This window comes from Nicotiana tabacum, chromosome 24 (assembly GCF_000715075.1).
Source record: "Nicotiana tabacum cultivar K326 chromosome 24, ASM71507v2, whole genome shotgun sequence".
Lineage (NCBI taxonomy): Eukaryota > Viridiplantae > Streptophyta > Magnoliopsida > Solanales > Solanaceae > Nicotiana > Nicotiana tabacum.
In genome coordinates this window covers 5796748-5814842 of record NC_134103.1, presented here as the reverse complement: position 1 = coordinate 5814842, position 18095 = coordinate 5796748, and the positions used below count along the sequence as shown (strand labels likewise).

Genomic DNA, 18095 nt, shown 5'->3' with positions numbered 1-18095 from the left:
ACACCCCATAACTCTAAGTATATTGGGAGAAAATCGCAGTTATATTTGACCCAAAATTTCAGTAAAACTTATGAGTGTAACTTGTGATGACTTTCATCGACTTTTGTTCCACAACTCGCTTGACATTAAAACGTAACACACGGATGTCATACGACTAATACAAATCATAACATAATCTCCTTATCATGTTAATCACCCTAGTCTCACCCCAAAGGTACATGTTATAACATTCCCAACTTGTCGACTTTCGACGAAACATTGTTTTATTTAATTGCTTTAGCTTCTGAACTGTCCAACCCTCTTTCTACTTGTTGTTCATGATCTTCAATATTTGTAACCTCAGAGGTAACATGATTAACTTACTTTATATACTTTTAAATATTATCTCATTTTTGGTCCTACATTAGTTTGCTTATGACGCATTTTTACGTACGAAAATATAGGGTGTAACATCTAGATCCAAGATGGTTATGAGTGAGATGATGAAATATGGATACATGCCAAGAACAGAGCTGGGAGCCAGGTCGGATGGGATTACAGAGCGAATTGAACCTAATGGGCAGAATGGAAGGGTAGACATAGGATATCAGCCTCCGGAGGGAAAAGCTCATACCGGTAGCTCTAGGAAAAAGGTTTTTGTGCCAGAGCATATTTCAAGTCCGGGATGGGGTTCAGTACCAGAAGATGATATCCTCGATGAGATGGGAATGTTGTTCGTGAATATGATTGAAGAATGTTGTGAAGGGACTGACATCAAGACACCGACTATTAGGGATGCCGAACCAGGGGAAGATCTGCGGAATTGGACCACCAGTCCATCTTTGGTTCGCCGGGAGTCTTGGTAGCATGGAACTGTAAAGGTTTTCTTTTGAAAAGTGCACAGTCAATTGAGGTCTGCACTGTGTCTGTACCTTTTTGTCATTTGCCTCTTTTGAATTCTTAAGACGTTCCTTTTTTGATGAAATAAAAAGAATCATTTTCTCAAAATATTGCAACTTTATTTACCGCTTCATTTATACTTAGATTTTCTTCTCAGTAATCAAAATGCTAAAAACCCGTGTTCCACGATTGTGACATGTAACAAAACCGTTGAGTGCAACGACCCAGCTTACGAGGAGTATGATGAGAGTATGATGCCAGACGATCTCCCGGAGGAGATCAAATAGCTGAAGAGTTAGAAGAATCCCAACCTCGAAGAAACAGAAGTGGTCAATCTTAGAAGTGAAGACGACGTGAATGAAACCAGAATCAACATTCATCTAGAAGCCGAGCAGAAGGAAAAACTAGTTGAGCTCCTCCGACAGTACACCGATGTGTTCGCATGATCATATGATGATATGTTGGTATTAAGAACCGACATTATTTCACATCGATTGCCCACCGATCCTATCAGACTGCCGGTCAAGCAGAAACCCAGAAAGTTCAAACCAGATTTAGGTTTGAGGATAAAAGAAGAAGTCACCAAGTAGATAGAGGCGAATGTGGTAAGGGTCACCAATTATCCCAGCTGGTTGGAAAATATCGTCCTAGTACCCAAGAAAGACGAAAATATCAGAATATGCGTGGATTACCGAGATCTCAACAAAGCTAGTCCAAAGGACTGCAGCTGTTTGTGGATTGTTTCGCTGGGTATCACAAAATCTTGATGCACGAGGAAGATGCAGGGAAGACAGACTTCACCACAACTTGGGGAGTTTACTACTATAAAGTTATGTTATTCGGTCTGAAGAACGCCGACACCACCTATATGAGGGCCATGGCGACGCTTTTTCATGACATGATTCATAAGGAGATTGAAGTGTATGTGGATGACGTCATCATAAAGTCTCGAAAGAGTTCAGAGCACTTGGACAATCTGAGGAAATATTTTGAGAGCCTGTGAAGGTATATTTTGAAATTGAACCCGACAAAGTGCGTGTTCGGAGTCCCCGCTGGAAAACTGTTAGGCTTCATTGTAAGCAGGAAGGGGATAGAACTAGACCCATCAAAAATCAAGGCCATTCAGGAATTGCCGCCACTGAAGAGCAAGAAAGATGTAATGAGTTTCTTGGGTAGATTAAATTACATTATTCGCTTCATATCCCAGTCCACGGTAATCTGTGAGCCCATTTTCAAGCTGCTGAAAAAGGATGCTGCCACATAATGGACAGAAGAGTGCCAGAAAGCCTTTGACAAGAATATATGTAAAATCCACCAGTGCTGGTTCCCCTGATCCCGGGAATCCATTGTTACTATATTTGTCAGTCTTGGGTAACGCCTTCGGATATGTGTTGGAACAGCATGATGAAATTGGGAGAAAGTAGCAGGCCATCTACTACTTAAGTAAGAAGTTCATGCCATGCAAAACCAAGTATACTTTGATAGAACGCACTTGTTGCACTCTGACTTGGATTGCCCAGAAACTAAGGCATTATATGTCAGCATACACTACGCATATGATATCTTGGCTCGACCCGCTCAAGTACATCTTCTAGAAGCCGATGCCTGCCGGAAAGATAGCTAAATGGAAAATTCTCCTCAGCGAATTTAACATTGTGTACATAACTCAGAAAGCTATCAAAGGGCAAGCTTTAGCCGATCACCTTACAGAAAATCTGGTGGAAGGGGATTACGAGCCACTTACTACGTACTTTCAAGATGAAGAAGTATTATTTGCTAGAGAAGATATTGCAGAATCGTACCTTGGATAGAGAATGTTTTTTGATGGAGGAACAAACTTCAAAGGAGTCGGAATTGGGACAGTCCTGATTTCGGAATCTGGACAGCACTATCCAGCATTAGCAAAGATAATTTTCCCTTGTACCAATAATATGGTTGAATACGAAGCATGCATCCTTGGGATCAGAATGGTAGTTGACATGAACATCAAAGAACTTTTGGTCATAAGGGATTCCGATCTATTGATACATTAAGTCCAAGGGGAATGATCAACCAAGAATGTCAAGATACTTTCGTACTTGCACTGCGTGAAAGAGCTATGCAAGAAGTTCATGAAGATTGAGTTCAAGAATGTCCCAAGGATTTAGAACGAGTTCGCCGACGCCCTTGCAACCCTATCATCTATGATTCAGCATCCAGACAAGAACTACATCGACCATATCGAGGTAGAGATTAGGGATCAGCATGCCTATTGCTTCCATGTAGATGGATTACCAGATGGTAAACCATGGTATCACAACATTAGGAAATTCTTTGCAACCAGAGAATACCCAGAGAATGCTACTAATGGTCAAAAGCGAGCCTTCAAAAGGTTGGCAAACCACTTCTTCCTCAATAGGGAAGTCCTGTACAGGAGGACCCCAGATTTAGGTTTGTTGAGATGTGTAGATACTGCCGAGGCAACCTGGTTATTTGAAGAAATACATGCAAGCTTGTGCGGACCCTACATGAATGGGTTCACACTAGCCAAGAAGATTTTGAGAGTTGGATACTTTTGGATGACTATGAAAAGTGACAGTATCCGCTACGTATAGAAGTGTCACCAGTGCCAAATTTACGGGGATTTCATTCGGGTTCTGCCAAATGAGTTAAACGTAATGGGTTCACCCTGGCCGCTCGCCGCTTGGGGCATGGACGTGATTGGACCTATAGAACCTGCCGCATCAAATGGGCATCACTTCATCTTGTTAGCTATTGACTATTTCACTATATGGGTCGAAGCATCTACTTACAAGGCCGTCACAAAGAAAGTAGTGACAGATTTCGTCTGGAACAACATTGTCTGCAGATTTGGAATACCGGAGTCTATCATCACTGACAATGCCGCTAAACTCAACATCGACCTCATGAGAGAAATCTACGAGAAGTTCAGAATCATCCACCGTAATTCCACAGCCTACAGACCACAAATGAATGGGACAGTCAAGACGGCCAACAAGAATATCAAGAGGATTCTACGAAAGATAGTAGACAATCATAAGAAATGGCACGAGAAACTATCTTTTTCCTTACTAGGTTATCAGACCACCATGAGAACGTCCACTGGGAAACACCGTATATGTTGGTATATGACACAGAAGTAGTGATACCCCAGAGGTCGAAATACCATCTTTAAAGGTCATTCAAGAGGTAAAATTGGACGATGCAGAGTGGATACGGGTCAAACAGGAGCAACTCATGCTCATCGACGAGAAAATAATGGATGGAGTATGCCACGGTCAACTATATCAGAACAGGATGGCCAGTGTATTTAACAAGAGAATGAAACCTTGCCAGTTCGCACCAGGATAGTTCGTCTTGAAGAAAATCTTTCCCCATCAAGAATAGGCCAAAGGAAAGTTTGCACCAAACTGGCAAGGTCCTACGTGAGTCACCGAGCACTATCGGGAGAAGCTCTAATCTTGGTGGAAATGGACAGAATAGTCAACACGAAGCTTGTTAACTCAGACACAATCAAGAGATACTATATTTGAAGACAAACAAAGTTAGGTTTTTGATGTAACAGAACTATTCTCAACCTGACTTCTCACGGAGGAATACGTAGGCAACCCATGTAGGGTTCGATTTCTCTCTCCCCTTATCTTTTGTAATAGAAAAACCAAATATCACTTTTGTATGTTGCTTAGGAACTACGCCAACTTGATTTCCTCAGAAAGGAATATGTAGGCAATCCTCATCGGATTCAGTTGTCTTTTGTAATTGAGCTACGTTCTGGCCTGATTCCATTTGGATACGTAGGCAGTCTGAGTTAGATCCGGCCATTTTCATTCTTAATCTCATCATTTTGCATCTATTGTAATTGAACTACATCTTGACCTGATTCCATTTGGATACGTAGGCTGCCTGAGTCAGGCTCAGTTGCCTTCACCATATTTTATCATAATCCATGAACTACATTCAAACTTGATTCCGTTTTGGATACGTAGGCAACCTGAAAGTGTTCGGTCATAACCTTAGGAAACCATTGTAATGCATTAGTTCGAATTAGGACACAGTCGCAATGGCAAGCAACCGCATTGTCAGAAGCATCTTGGAAGATCGACACCAATGGGATAAAATTTTCAAGAAGAAACGTTCGCGTGTGGAGAATTACCACTCGCGTGAGAATTACCACTGGGATAAAAGATCGACACCAATGGGATAAAATTGCAAAACTACTTCCAGTGATCTCGCACCCGTGTGAGAATTACCACTTCAGCGGACTCGCATCTGCGAGTAGAACACTGTATCTGCGGAATAGCCAAGCTTCACTGGGATCGCATCTGCGCTAGGCCATCCGCATCTGCGGAGGCGCTTCTGCAGAATAGGTCCGCCCCTGCGTATGTGCTTCTGCGCTTCATGGACCGCTTCCGCGGATATTCAACCTTCTACTCAATTTCACATATGCGTGCATATTTTCGCATCTGCGGAGCCGCATCTGCGTTGATTCTTTCGTAGGTGCGGCCAACGGGTTTCGGACTTGGGTAGACTTGGAAATTTACATTTTCTCCATTCCAAACCCACAAATATACGACCTAGCTTAGGAAAAACACATCTTTTGTCTTATTTTTAGTCTCTTGACTAGAGAAAACATGTTTTGGAGCTAAGGTTCTTGCACACACACTTGGATTTTGAAGATTTGAAGCTTTTGGTTGAGAATTTCTTACTCATTTATGTTCATTTATTCCTTTCCTTGCTTTGTATTGTATATCTAAGTGTGTAGTATTGTTTCCAACACTTGAATCTTGTTTATGGGAATATTCGTATTTAAAGTGTGGATTAAATATCTTATTGTGCTTATGTATCGAACGATTTTTATTTATTATGAAGTGAATTATTGTTTATTTAATTATTCTTGTTTTTTAATGTTTCCAAAGGGATTAGCTAACCCTAGGAATCACCCATTCACTTCGAATTACTTTTGGAAAAGATAATTTGGGGTTGGGAACGATTAATTAACAAGAACTTGAGGCGTTAACCCTCACTTCATAGATTCTACCTAGGGATAGGATTGAACTACTTGTAGCCGCATCGGGTTTACTTAATCTCTTAATTGTTTTAGGGATAATTTAATTAGAAAGTCTAGTAAGTCTTCGGAAGAAGTTAATATAAAATTATTACCCGAGGCTAATTAACATAAACTCACTCATATTTGAAAAATCATAAAATACATTGGATCGTTACTTTAGTGTAATTCCACATATATCCATGCCTGTAGCTATTGATAATTTTACTTGTTTTCTAGGTTAGTTTATATTTTTTGCATTTAGACATAAATATTATCTCAAAACCCTTTTTAGTGTTTGGCTTAGCATAATAAGTGATAATTTTCTTACACGTCTAATCGCCTACATATTGTTCTCTGTAGGATTCGACCTCGACTCATAGTTAGGTAAATTATATTGTATACAACCGTGTCCATTTACTTTTTAGTAGTGGATTAGGACGTCATCACATGGCCGTTACTACAAGAAGTGGAAGAGGTGGGAATGCACCCACCTCAAGTCAAAAGCAACGTGTGGATGATGAACAAGTGGTACAAGAAAAAGAGGTCCCGAACAATGTGGTGCAATAAAATGATGAAGTTTAGATTGATATTGATGATAGTGTGGAAGTGACTCAAGAGGAGGTGAACCCATCTAGGGATCATATTATTGACTTACCGGAGCAGTAGTGCAAAAGGCTAAGGCACCATTGCCTAAGCCTCCACCTCCATACCCTTTAAAGACTTGCCAAACAAAATGGCGAGAATCAATTGAAAAAGTTCATTCAAATGATGAAGAATCTCTCGATCAATGTGCCATTAGTTGAAGCTTTGGAACAAATGCCCGGTTATGCAAAGTTTATGAAGGATCTCGTGACGAAGAAGCGGTCAATGAATTTTGAAACTATCAGAGTCACTCATCAAGTGAGTGCAATTGTGCATTCAATGGCTCCTAAGTTGGAGGATCTCGATGCTTTCACGATTCCTTGTACAATTGGAAATGTCGAGTTTGCTAAAGCTCTTTGTGATCTTGGGGAAAGTATTAATTTGATGCCCTATTCAGTTTTCATGACCTTAGGAATTGGGCAACCAAGACCCACCTCTATAAGATTGCAAATGGTCGATCGAACTATAAAGAGACCTTTGGGAGTGATTGAGGATTTTTTGATTCGTGTTGACAAATTCTTTCTTCCGGCGAATTTTGTCATTCTAGATTGTGAAGTCTATTATGAGGTGTTGATTATTCTTGAAAGATTTTTCCTTGCTACGGGGAAGGCTCTTTGTGATGTTGAAGCCGGAAAACTCACCTTCCAGGTGGGTGATGAACAAGTGGTTTTCCATGTGTGTAAGTCCATGGGACAACCAATTAGCAACGAGGTGTGTTCTTTTGTGGACTTGGTGACCGATGTTATTGTTGATGATCCAAGTGCCAAAATCAATGTTGGTGATATGTTGGAGGTCATCTTGCTCAACTTTGATGATGACGAGATGGATGGCTTCATGGAATGTGTGAACTCTTTGCAAGGAATAGGGTGGTACAATTATGTGCCCCGAAAACTATTTTTGGATCTTGAAAATAGGACAACTCCTCCTACAAATCCTTCCACTGATGAGCCTCCTACCTTGGAGTTGAAGTCATTGCCTCCACATCTTCGGTATGAATTTCTTGGCCCTTGTTCTAATTTACCGATTATTCTTTCCTCTTGTTTGACTAACATTCAGGTAGATTCTACATTGGCGGTGCTATAAAAGAGGAAAAAGGCTATTGGGTGGACATTGACGGATATTCAGGGGATAAGCCCCGCATTTTGTATGCATAAGATCAAATTGGAGGAAGGCTCCAAGCCATATATTGAACATCAAAGGAGACTCAATGAGGCTATGCAAGAAGTTGTCAAAAAAGAGATTATCAAGTGGTTGGATGCCGGGGTTGTTTACCCTATTTCCGATAGTTCGTGAACTTCTCCGGTTCAATGTGTCCTAAAGAAGGGGGGCATGATGGTGGTCACTAATGACAAGAATGAGTTGATTCCTAAAAGAACGGTGACCGTATGGAGAGTGTGTATGGACTATCGCAAGCTCAACCAAGTCACAAGGAAGGATCATTTCCCACTTCCTTTTTAGATCAAATGCTTGATAGATTGGCCGACCGTAATTTCTATTGCTTTCTTAATGGGTATTCTGGCTACAACCAAATCCTTATTTCTCCAGAGGATCAAGAGAAAACAACCATTACATATCCTTATATTACTCTCACCTTCTAGCGGATGCCATTTGGTTTGTGCAATGCACCAGCGACTTTTCAAAGGTGTATGGTGGCTATCTTCACGGACATAGTGGGGGATTACCTTGAAGTTTTCATGGATGACTTCTCGGTGGTTGGAGATTCTTTTGATGATTATCTTGCAAATTTAGATATAGTGCTAACAAGATGTTGAGAAACAAATTTGGTGCTCAATTGGGAGAAGTGTCATTTCATAGTCAAGGAAGGCATTGTCCTTGGCCACAGAATCTCAAAGAACGGAATTAAAGTTGACAAGGCAAAGATAGAGGTGATTTATAAACTTCCACCCCCATCTTCGGTGAAGGGTGTGCGGAGTTTCTTAGGCCACACGGAGTTTTACCGGCGTTTCATCAAAGATTTCTCTAATGTGGTGAACCCATTGTGCAAAATTCTTGAGAAGGATGCTAAGTTCAAATTCGATGATAATTGCATGAGAGTTTTGTATTGTTAAAGTTCAAGTTGACAATTACTCCCATCATCACCGCTTCAAATTGGAGTGTCCTTTTTGAACTTATGTGTGATACAAGTGACGTAGCGGTTGGGGCTATTTTGGGGCAACGCATTAACAAGATTTTTCACCCGGTCTACTATGCTAGTAAGACCATGAATAGTTCCCTAGTCAACTATACCGTTATGGAGAAAGAGCTCCTTGCCATTGTGTTTGCAATTGATAAGTTCCGCCCGTACTAGATGGGTGCAACACTTATTTTCCACACAGATCATGCGGCGCTTCGTTATCTTATGAGCAATAAAGATTCCAAAGCTTGGTTGATGAGATGGGTGCTTTTGTTGCAAGAGTTTGATATTGACATCCAAGATAGAAAGGGGAGTGAAAGTCAAGTGGCGGACCACTCGTCTCGTTTAGAGGAGGAGAGATGCCGCATGATGGCCTTGAAATCAATGACTCCTTCCCCGATGAGAAACTCTTGGCTATTTCAATGAAAGAGGTTCCATGGTTCGCGGATCTAGCAAATTTTCTTGTAAGTGGTATCATCCCGAATGAGTTCTCTTCAAACCAAAGGAAGAAGATCACACGGGATTGTCAAGAATATTATTGGGATGAACCGTAACTATTTCGGATTTTTACGGATGGAGTGATTAGAAGATGTGTACCGGAGGAGGAACAAGTTGAAATTCTTGGGTCTTGTCATTCTTCGCCATATGGTGGTTATCATGGTGGAGCGAGAACGGCAAACAAAGTGCCTAGTTGTGGTTTCTATTAGCCCACTCTTTACAAGGATGCTAGTGATTTAGTGAAAAGATGTAATGAATGTCAAAGGGCCGGTGGAATCTCAAAGAAAAATAAAATGCCCCTCACCACCATTTTGGAGATTGATATTTTCGATGTGTGGGGTATTGACTTCATGGGTCCTTTTGTGAGTTCATGTGGAAACACATACATCTTGGTTGCGGTGGATTATGTGTCCAAATGGGTGGATGCCATTGCTCTACCCAACAATAAAGCGAGAAGTGCGGTGGCATTCTTGAAAAATAATATTTTCACAAGGTTTGGTACTCCGCGGGCTATTATAAGCGATGGGGGCCACATTTTTGCAACAAGGCTTTCGACACTTTACTTATCAAGTATAATGTTACTCATAAAGTCACAACTCCCTATCATCCACAAGCTAGCGGTCAAGTGGAAGTCTCCAACCGGGAGATAAAGAGTATTTTGTCCAAAACAGTGAATGCTAACCGGATGGATTGGTCCAAGAAGCTTGATGATGCTTTATGGGCTTATCGGACGGCTTACAAAACACCCATCGGAATGTCGATGTACCGGTTGGTGTTCGGAAAAGCTTGTCATCTTCCAGTGGAACTTGAGCACAAGGCTATGTGGGCTCTAAAGAAGTTGAATCTTGATTGAGATGTAGCCGCTAACTTGAGGGTTGCACATTTGAATAAATTGGATGAATTCCGGTACTATGCCTACACAAGTTTAACCTTGTACAAAGAAAAGATAAATTATCTTCATGACAAATACATTTGGAATAAAGAGTTCAAGGTGGGCGATCTCGTATTGTTGTTCAACTCAAGGTTGAGGATGTTTCCCAGAAAGCTAAAGTCTAAATGGAGTGGTCCCTTTGAAATTGTAGGTATGACACCTTTTGGTGCATTGGACTTGAAGAACAAAAACAGTAAAGTATTCCGAGTCAATGGTCACCGAGTGAAGCACTATTTGGGAAGAGTTGGAGATGGCCAAGTCTTGGTGGTTATCCATTTCTATTGATGGTATTTTGCATCGTGCCGCGATGTTAAATCAGGCGCTTCTTGGGAGGCAACCCATATTTCTTTTCCTTTCGTATATTTTTTTTTTGTAGTTAGGTGTTATTTTTGTGCGATTGATTTGAAGTGTGCAATAGGTATGAGTGTAACTTACATGAACTGTGGACAAAAATGAGGCTAAGTATTGAAAGAAGTGCGGACCGCACAATTTGGAGTGTTGTAGCAAAAGAGCATTGCGGCTGCATAATTACCTTGCGGACCACACAAATGGAGGATTTAAAATGCAAACTCTCTGAAGTTAGTCTGTCAGAGAAAGGGTCAATGTGCAACTGCAAGAAGAAATCTGCGGCCGCATGTAGAATTTTGCGGACGGCAGATGGAGCACCAAAAATGAAGCCCCAGGTAACAGAGTGCGGACCTCACATTAAATTGTGCGGCCGCACTCACCCCTCTTTCCCTTAGAAAACCAAGTAGTATAAATAGAGGGCTAAGGGTAACTGTTACGTTTAATTTCCCTCTCTGAGCACAAACATAGTACTCTCTTGAAATTTCTTGGTGAATCTATCTGTACACACATACAACATCTTTGATCAGTCACTCTTTACACTCATTCATTTAGTATGCTTCAATTTCTTATTAATCTTTTCTTTTAATTTGTAGAGTTTTAGTCATTTTAGGCCATTTGTCAATAGAATTCAATTGTGCATTCATGTGGGGGTAAATCTGTAGTGGGTTAACTAGTACATATTCTATGGGGACTGGATCAATGTATTTTCATGCCTTTATGTTGTTACCATTTCAAAATTTGCACAAGAATTGCAAAACCTAGACAGAAATACTAGATTGTTCGTGACTTTTTGAATTTTGTGACCACAGGTTTAATTGTGCGGTCCGCAGAAAGTGATTTAGGGTTTCATTGATGAAGAAGGGGTCTGCGGCCTCAAGAAAATTATGCGGACCACAGAATTCCCATTGCGGCCGCAGAACAGCCCTTTCACTATCATCAGAGAGTCTACACTTTGTGACTCCAATGTGCGTTCGCAGATTTAATTGTGCGGACCTTAGAAATCATGTTGCGGTCGCACATCAGCCAATTCTCTGTCATTGGAGAGTTGGCATGTTTTGGGTTTCTGAGATGCGGCTGCAAGTGAAATTGTGCAGAATGCACTTTACTTTTGCGACTGCAAAGCTTAATTGTGCTGTCCGCAAAGCCTCATCTGCGGCCGGAAGGAAATTGTGCTGACCGCAGATCCTTACCATGAAAGCATACTGTGTCTGTGACCCTCACTGTGTTTTCTAGTGTATTCTTGCATATCTCTTATGTATGCCTGAACATTGAATTACAACTAACAACCTCCTTTTCTTGATACAGACAATGGTTTGATCTAGAGGCAGAGGCGACACTTCTAAAAGGAGGGGTGAACCTGCTCGGGGACGAGGCAAAAGAGCTTTACCTCATGCCAACATAAGGAAATCAGAAAAAAGACAACAGTCGGGTGAGGGAGAGGTGCATATCTCTCCGAGACGAGTTTGTACGCTCCGTCTAGGGACGTATCAGAGGGAAACTCAGCCTCTGTTCAGGAACAATCGACAGTACAGTCCAGACCGCCAGGGAGACTTCAACTTAGGGACAAGCCATCCTCATCCCACCGCACTTTCGAGGGATTGGAAAGTGCTAGTCAGGCTTATAAGCCTTCAGCAGCACCAGTTCCTATGACATAGGATACAACCATTCAGGACATACCCGATGATGGTAGGGGGGAGATGCCATAAATGCTGGGATTGAAAGAACAAAGAAGAAAGAGGGTTGGGAGGACCGATTCATCATCCTAGCAGCTTTCACTTGAGTGACAGTTCTTACTAACAGATTTAGAGAGGTACAACCCGGCCGTGCTGAGGAAGTTTAGAGAACTTAAAGGATGGATGTGGTTTACCCAGAGTGTGGTGGATAATAAGGAATACCTTGTCCGGGAATTCTATGCCAATGTGGCGCATATCAAAAAGGGGACAAAAGTGACAAAAGTACGAAACCTCAAAGAATACCTGAACACATACTTGGGCTTTGATGATGTTGAGCCAAAAGAATACCTGAACACATACTTGGGCTTTGATGATGTCGAGCCAAAAAAATACCTGGAAAAGTGTGCACTTGGGAATGCAGTTCGTCCTTGGTTAGCGGAGATTCTAGCTGCACCAGGACCACCACCACCATGGATCACCGCTGGGGTTCCTATCCAAAGGAGCACACTGAGCTTCGAAGCAAAAGGGTGGCAATCAATTGTCTGCAACAGACTGGACCCAAGTCAAAATGAGACTCACTTGCCGATTCCTCGGGCAGTCTTAGTTGCCTCTATTATGGTCGGGTACCCTATCAATGTGGGTGCTGTGATGTCGGCCAACATCTTAGTGATTGCCCGATAGGATAACTCTTCCTTCCCATACCCCAACACCATTACAAAGTATCTTACGGATGCGGGGGTGGAACCAAGGGATTTTGATACAAAGGTGAGGCCGAAAAAGCCCTTCTCATGGTACTCACTTATCAATGCGAACAACCCAAAGAGAAAAGGTCATCCGTCTACCACCACAGGCCAGTCTGATGAACTAGTTGTGGTAGTTGCGGAGGCAGTTGATGTTCCATCCACTACAGTCGAGCCTTCCTCTAGTGCCGCAGCTATGCCTCCACCATCATCTTCAGTCCCTACTTCAGTTCCTGCCACAACTTCCACCTCAGCTTTGAAGCCGGTGCCCATGCCTACTGCCCCACTTTCTACGCTATGAGTCTCCCAGACATTGGCAAGCCTTAACAACTGAATGCAGACATCAACTGCAAAGATGTCTAACTTATCCAGTACTGTTGTCGCATAGTCTACTGTTCAGGAACCTCAATTTCCCCCGACAGTTGAGGAGACATTGAAAAAGATCCTAGAGAACCAGAACATTATCATGGCTACCTTGGTACAACACGGGCTAGTGATTGAAGAGTTGGGAAAAGAAGTAAAGAAGATGAGAAAGTCCCAGGCCAGCAAGAAGTCAGTGGATAAGCTCCGAATACAGGTGACCAAGCCTGCTATAGCCGGAGATATCCCCTTTGACATGTTGATTAACCCACACCCTTCAGGCCCAGATCTTGCAGCACCATCAGCACCGGTGGCACCAGCTGGCCAGTCTGAGGAGCCAGAACCTTACATCTGACATTGTCAAGGCAGTGCGTCAGATGTTCACCAACCCAGTCACGCCCAGAGTTGAGCATCATGAGATTCAGTTGGATGAGACTGAGGGCGGTGACTTTGCTGGGGATACAGAGATGTCCAAGGAGCCATAGGAAGTTTTCTTCACTCTTTCCCCTCTTTTACTTTTATTTTGTTAAGCATTGGGGACAATGTTTATCTTTATTCGGGAGGGGGGGGAGGGGTGTGGAGTTTATTGATCATATTTGGTACATTCTGAGACATTTGGCCTGTAATAACTTGATATTATTTTCTTTTTCTTTCTTATTATATATATATTCTCTTTTTTTCTCTCATTATGTGCATTCAGTAGTTTTTGTTTATTAGCTTCTTTATTTATCTTCCTTTGTTAGTCTTAGTTTGAGTTAGTGGCAGCTTCTTTTGATTTAATAGCTTCTTTTTATGTTATAGTGGATAATAAGACTTTGGTTTTCTTAATGCCATGGTTCTTTCCCAAGGTAGTTGTTGTGTGAACCAGGTGACTCTTCCCAACGAAGGATGGCATGGCAACCTTCTTAAGTGAATGTACCCGTTTTTGGTGTTTAGGTAATAATAGTAGTAGTAATAAATAAAAAGACCTAATTAAGTCATGCTCGAAGAGTCAAACATGCTTCAATTGGTACCAACACACTTAACTACGTACTTATTGTTAGAAACAAGGTTTTTGAAAGAAATAGCTCTAGTTAGTGACTTTGTGACTCTTGTGTTGACTTTGGCAACCATCGAGTGGTTTAATTGAACCATAGTGATTTTCAATCTTGAATGTGGTCATGGTGGGACCTCGACTCTATCATCTTTAACAATCTAGTTGTGTGAGGGGTGAAATGCTTTGTTGCTAGTCCAAGTACCCGTGCGAAAGGTCTAGAACTTGCCCCGAATATATTTTAAGGCGAAATCTTAAGTTTTGCTTGGCTTGAGAAGTGAATGTAGGTTTTCCTTGGCCCGTTTGAGTTTTCTATTTTCTACCAATGTTGTTATCCTTAGTCAACCCCTTTGAGCCTCGAGCCTTTCTCATTTGATAACTATGTTACAAGCCTTTACCCATTTTGTCGTGACCCTCTCTTGGCAGCCGAGCTTTTCTTAACACTCTTGGGAAACAAATGGCTAAAACGTAAGTTTGGGGGAGAGAAGATGAACTTGAAAAGGGTATCAAGGCACAAAAAAAAGAGAAAAAAAATAATGAAAAGGAAAGGCAAGATAAAGAAAAGAACAAAAAAAAATGAATAAGTAGAAGAGTTGGAGGGATTCAAAGAGAGGTAATGATCCCAAATATGGAGAAATCAAAAAGGGATAAAATGAATATAATGATCAAGAAAGAGTGATGTTAAGTCTCTCTAGTCCCCAAGGAAAAGAAAATGCCTCAAAGAATTGGCAAAGTGTGAGCCGAGAAATGAAAAATGGAGTGCTTAAGGAAAGGTGAAACCATTCACCCATACTGTATCTAACCCTAATCCAAAAGCCTTCATTACATCCCGAAAGAAGTCCTACTTGATTTCAAGCCGAGTGAGCTTATATTAGTGGCGATCTACATAAGGGGCAAGCCTATGATACTTGAAGTCGTACTTGAGACATTCTCTTGAGAGAGATAAGTGAACCTTTCATAAATCTTTGGATTGAGTGCTAAATTTCTTAAGTGAGCAAGCAAATGGGAAGTAGAGGAGGAAGAGTTTGGAGTCTACCATGACCTACATGATAGAGGAAGAGTGCTTGATGAGTAAAGTCAATTCTTGAAGCTCAAATGTCACATTAGAACTATATGTGCATGAATGTTTAACTTGTCGTCTTGTTGATAATACATGAGTAATGTGGGTAATTGTTGGTCCCAACTGATGTGTGGATGGCTCACCTTTGACTCGCTGAAATGACCTTTAACTTTTGGAGGTAGGAACTAATTTGTTTGCTTGAGGACAAACAAAGACTTAAGTTTGGGGGAGTTGATAAGTGGGAATTTTTACTGCTTATTAGCGCTTTTTAGCTTTAGTTTTAGTCTAAAATCATTGAATTGTGTTCCCGAAACTAATAAAATTATACAAAATTGCATGAATGCTGGAAGTTGGTCTCCTGAGATTAAATCCGACTAAAAAAAGGAGATGTCCGAAGCACAAGGCAATAAAAGGCACAGAAACACAAATGTGCGTTCCGCAAAAGGAATTTTGCGGCCGCAGAAGGAATTGTGGACCGCAGAATTCCATCTGCGGCCGCAAACAAAGAGGAAAAATCTAGCAGACATCTGCACAAAGTGCGGACCGCACGTGCATTGTGCGACCTTAAATCTAGGCTAAGAGTCAAAGATCAGAGAGTATGCAAAAAGACAAAGTCCAGGAGTTTCTGTGAATTTCGGACCGCACAAGGTTTGTGCCGCCGCAGAAGAGTGCCTTGCGGCTGCAGTCCTAATTCTGCGGACCACATAGGTGTTGCCTTACGACCGCAGTCCAGAAATGTGCGGCCGCAAAAGAATGCCTCGGGCCGCAGTTATGAAATATGCGGCCACAGAACTCCAGTTCCTGCCAGATGAAGAAATTTGTGGACTGCACATGGAATTGTGCGGCCGCAGAACCTCCTGAGGGGTATTTTTGTCCGAGATTTTCAACCTTGTATAAATAGATGAGTTTCACAAAATTAGGTCAAGTTTGAACATACAAAGCTCTTGTACTCTTTGCTATTTTAGGAAGTTTTAACATTAGATTTCATCATTTTAACCTTCTATTATGAGTTTAATTAGCTTTTCATATTTATTTTCTTCAAATCCCATAATGAGTGGCTAGATTTTTACTAGGGTTGTGACCCAACCCTAGTGTGTAAACCTTATGGGTGATTAATTTTATGCTTGTTTATGATTGAGTGTTGATTATTTAGCTTAGTTCATACTTCAATTTTAGAATTAATGGTTGGAAACATTGATTCATGCCTATTTGACTTAGTCTCTACCTGAGAAAGAGGGATCTAGTCTAGGATAACTAGGCTAACAAGGAATTGGGTCAATTGAGAGATTGATGAACCCAATTAAAGGGTTCAACCTAGAGATAGCAATAACCCGACTTTAGCTCTTATCAACTATTTTGGGTGATACCATTTGGTCTTGAGAAAGCCAAATTGGGCAAAACCATTCTCTGACCGAGAGCTATTGAGTGGGTAATTAAGAGTTGAGAGCTATAATACACCCCAATCGACAAAACAAGCATTAAAGTCTTTATCCCATTAGGCAGACACCTAGGTCATGGTCACAACCCTAGACTTTTTATCCATTTGGAAAAACCTTAAAAATAATTATCTCTAGTCTTCTTTCTTTATTTTACAATCATTAGAGTAACATTAGAAATAGAAAACAAATCTTTGTTGTGGAAGTGCAATCTAGATAATACAATTGCGCAAATTGAAATATATACCCCTAACTCTCATCTTAGCTCCCTGTGAATTCGACCCCGACTCTTAGTTGGGTTTCTATTATTACATACGATCGTTTTATATCTCTATTGAGGTGTGCTTTGGACGTGATCACCCGCTCCACTAAGAATTGTTTTCTTTGAGTGCAGGGTCAACATGGAGCAAGGAAGCATTAAGACCACACTAGGGCAAATGACGGATCCGCCACTTGCCTAAGATTATCTCTCTTTCTCCTTTACTTGAATTTCTCTGGTACAACTAGGGCTAATCTTTGAATCCTTTGCAGGTACCTCGGGGTCGGACCGCTGACACAGGAAAAATCTTGTACATAGCAAACCACTTGCTCAAACAATCGGAGCACCTTGTACACAACGGATCACTTGGCTTCATCAATGGAAGCCCTGCATACAGCAAATTACTTGCTCAACTAATCAGAGAACCTTGTACAAACGAGCCATCGACTTTACCAATTGAAGTCCTGTATATAGCAAGACGTCAGCTTAATCGATCGGAGCGCCCTGTACAAATTGAACGTCGGCTTCGCCAATCAGAGCCTTGTATATAGAAAACTGCACTATGTTAACAAAATAATTCGCATCACCGCTCAGTCGCAAAGGATGCCAGAATAGATAGTGGCAAACCTCGTCACCGACGTTCTGTCAATCGATGGCCGCAACTTAGCTTTGCAGTCAAGAGTATCTCTTGGGCATGCTTTTATTTTCTTTACTATTACTTTGAATGTTTTGACATTTTGCTCATGCAGCTTCAAGCATGATTACGGCTTTAATCAATCACTCCCAAGCGTAGACTACTTAACATTTCAGTGCAAAGATCTCCCAACAAGCAGAGATGCACTCTACAAATCAAGCTCTCCCAACAAACGGAGACGCACTCTACAAATCAAGCTCTCCCAACAAGCGGAGATAATTTTCAAATGCTCCAACAGCTGCGGAACAATACATAACCCGGATAACAAATCGAGTCAAGATCAAGTATCCCATCATCTCGATCCCAAATAATAGCTCGCCGGCAGTCAGGCATCATCATTCCTGCATCATTTATATCGCAT

At 41.4% G+C, this 18095-nt stretch overlaps 1 protein-coding gene across 1 annotated transcript; it reads left to right on the top strand.

Annotated features, from left to right (window-relative positions):
• The first annotated feature begins 3062 nt into the window (after window positions 1-3062).
• Window positions 3063-3473, top strand: LOC142177998 (uncharacterized). Its single transcript, XM_075247311.1, has one exon. The coding sequence runs from the start codon at window positions 3063-3065 to the stop codon at window positions 3471-3473; it is 411 nt and encodes a 136-aa protein (XP_075103412.1).
• Window positions 3474-18095: the final 14622 nt, after the last annotated feature.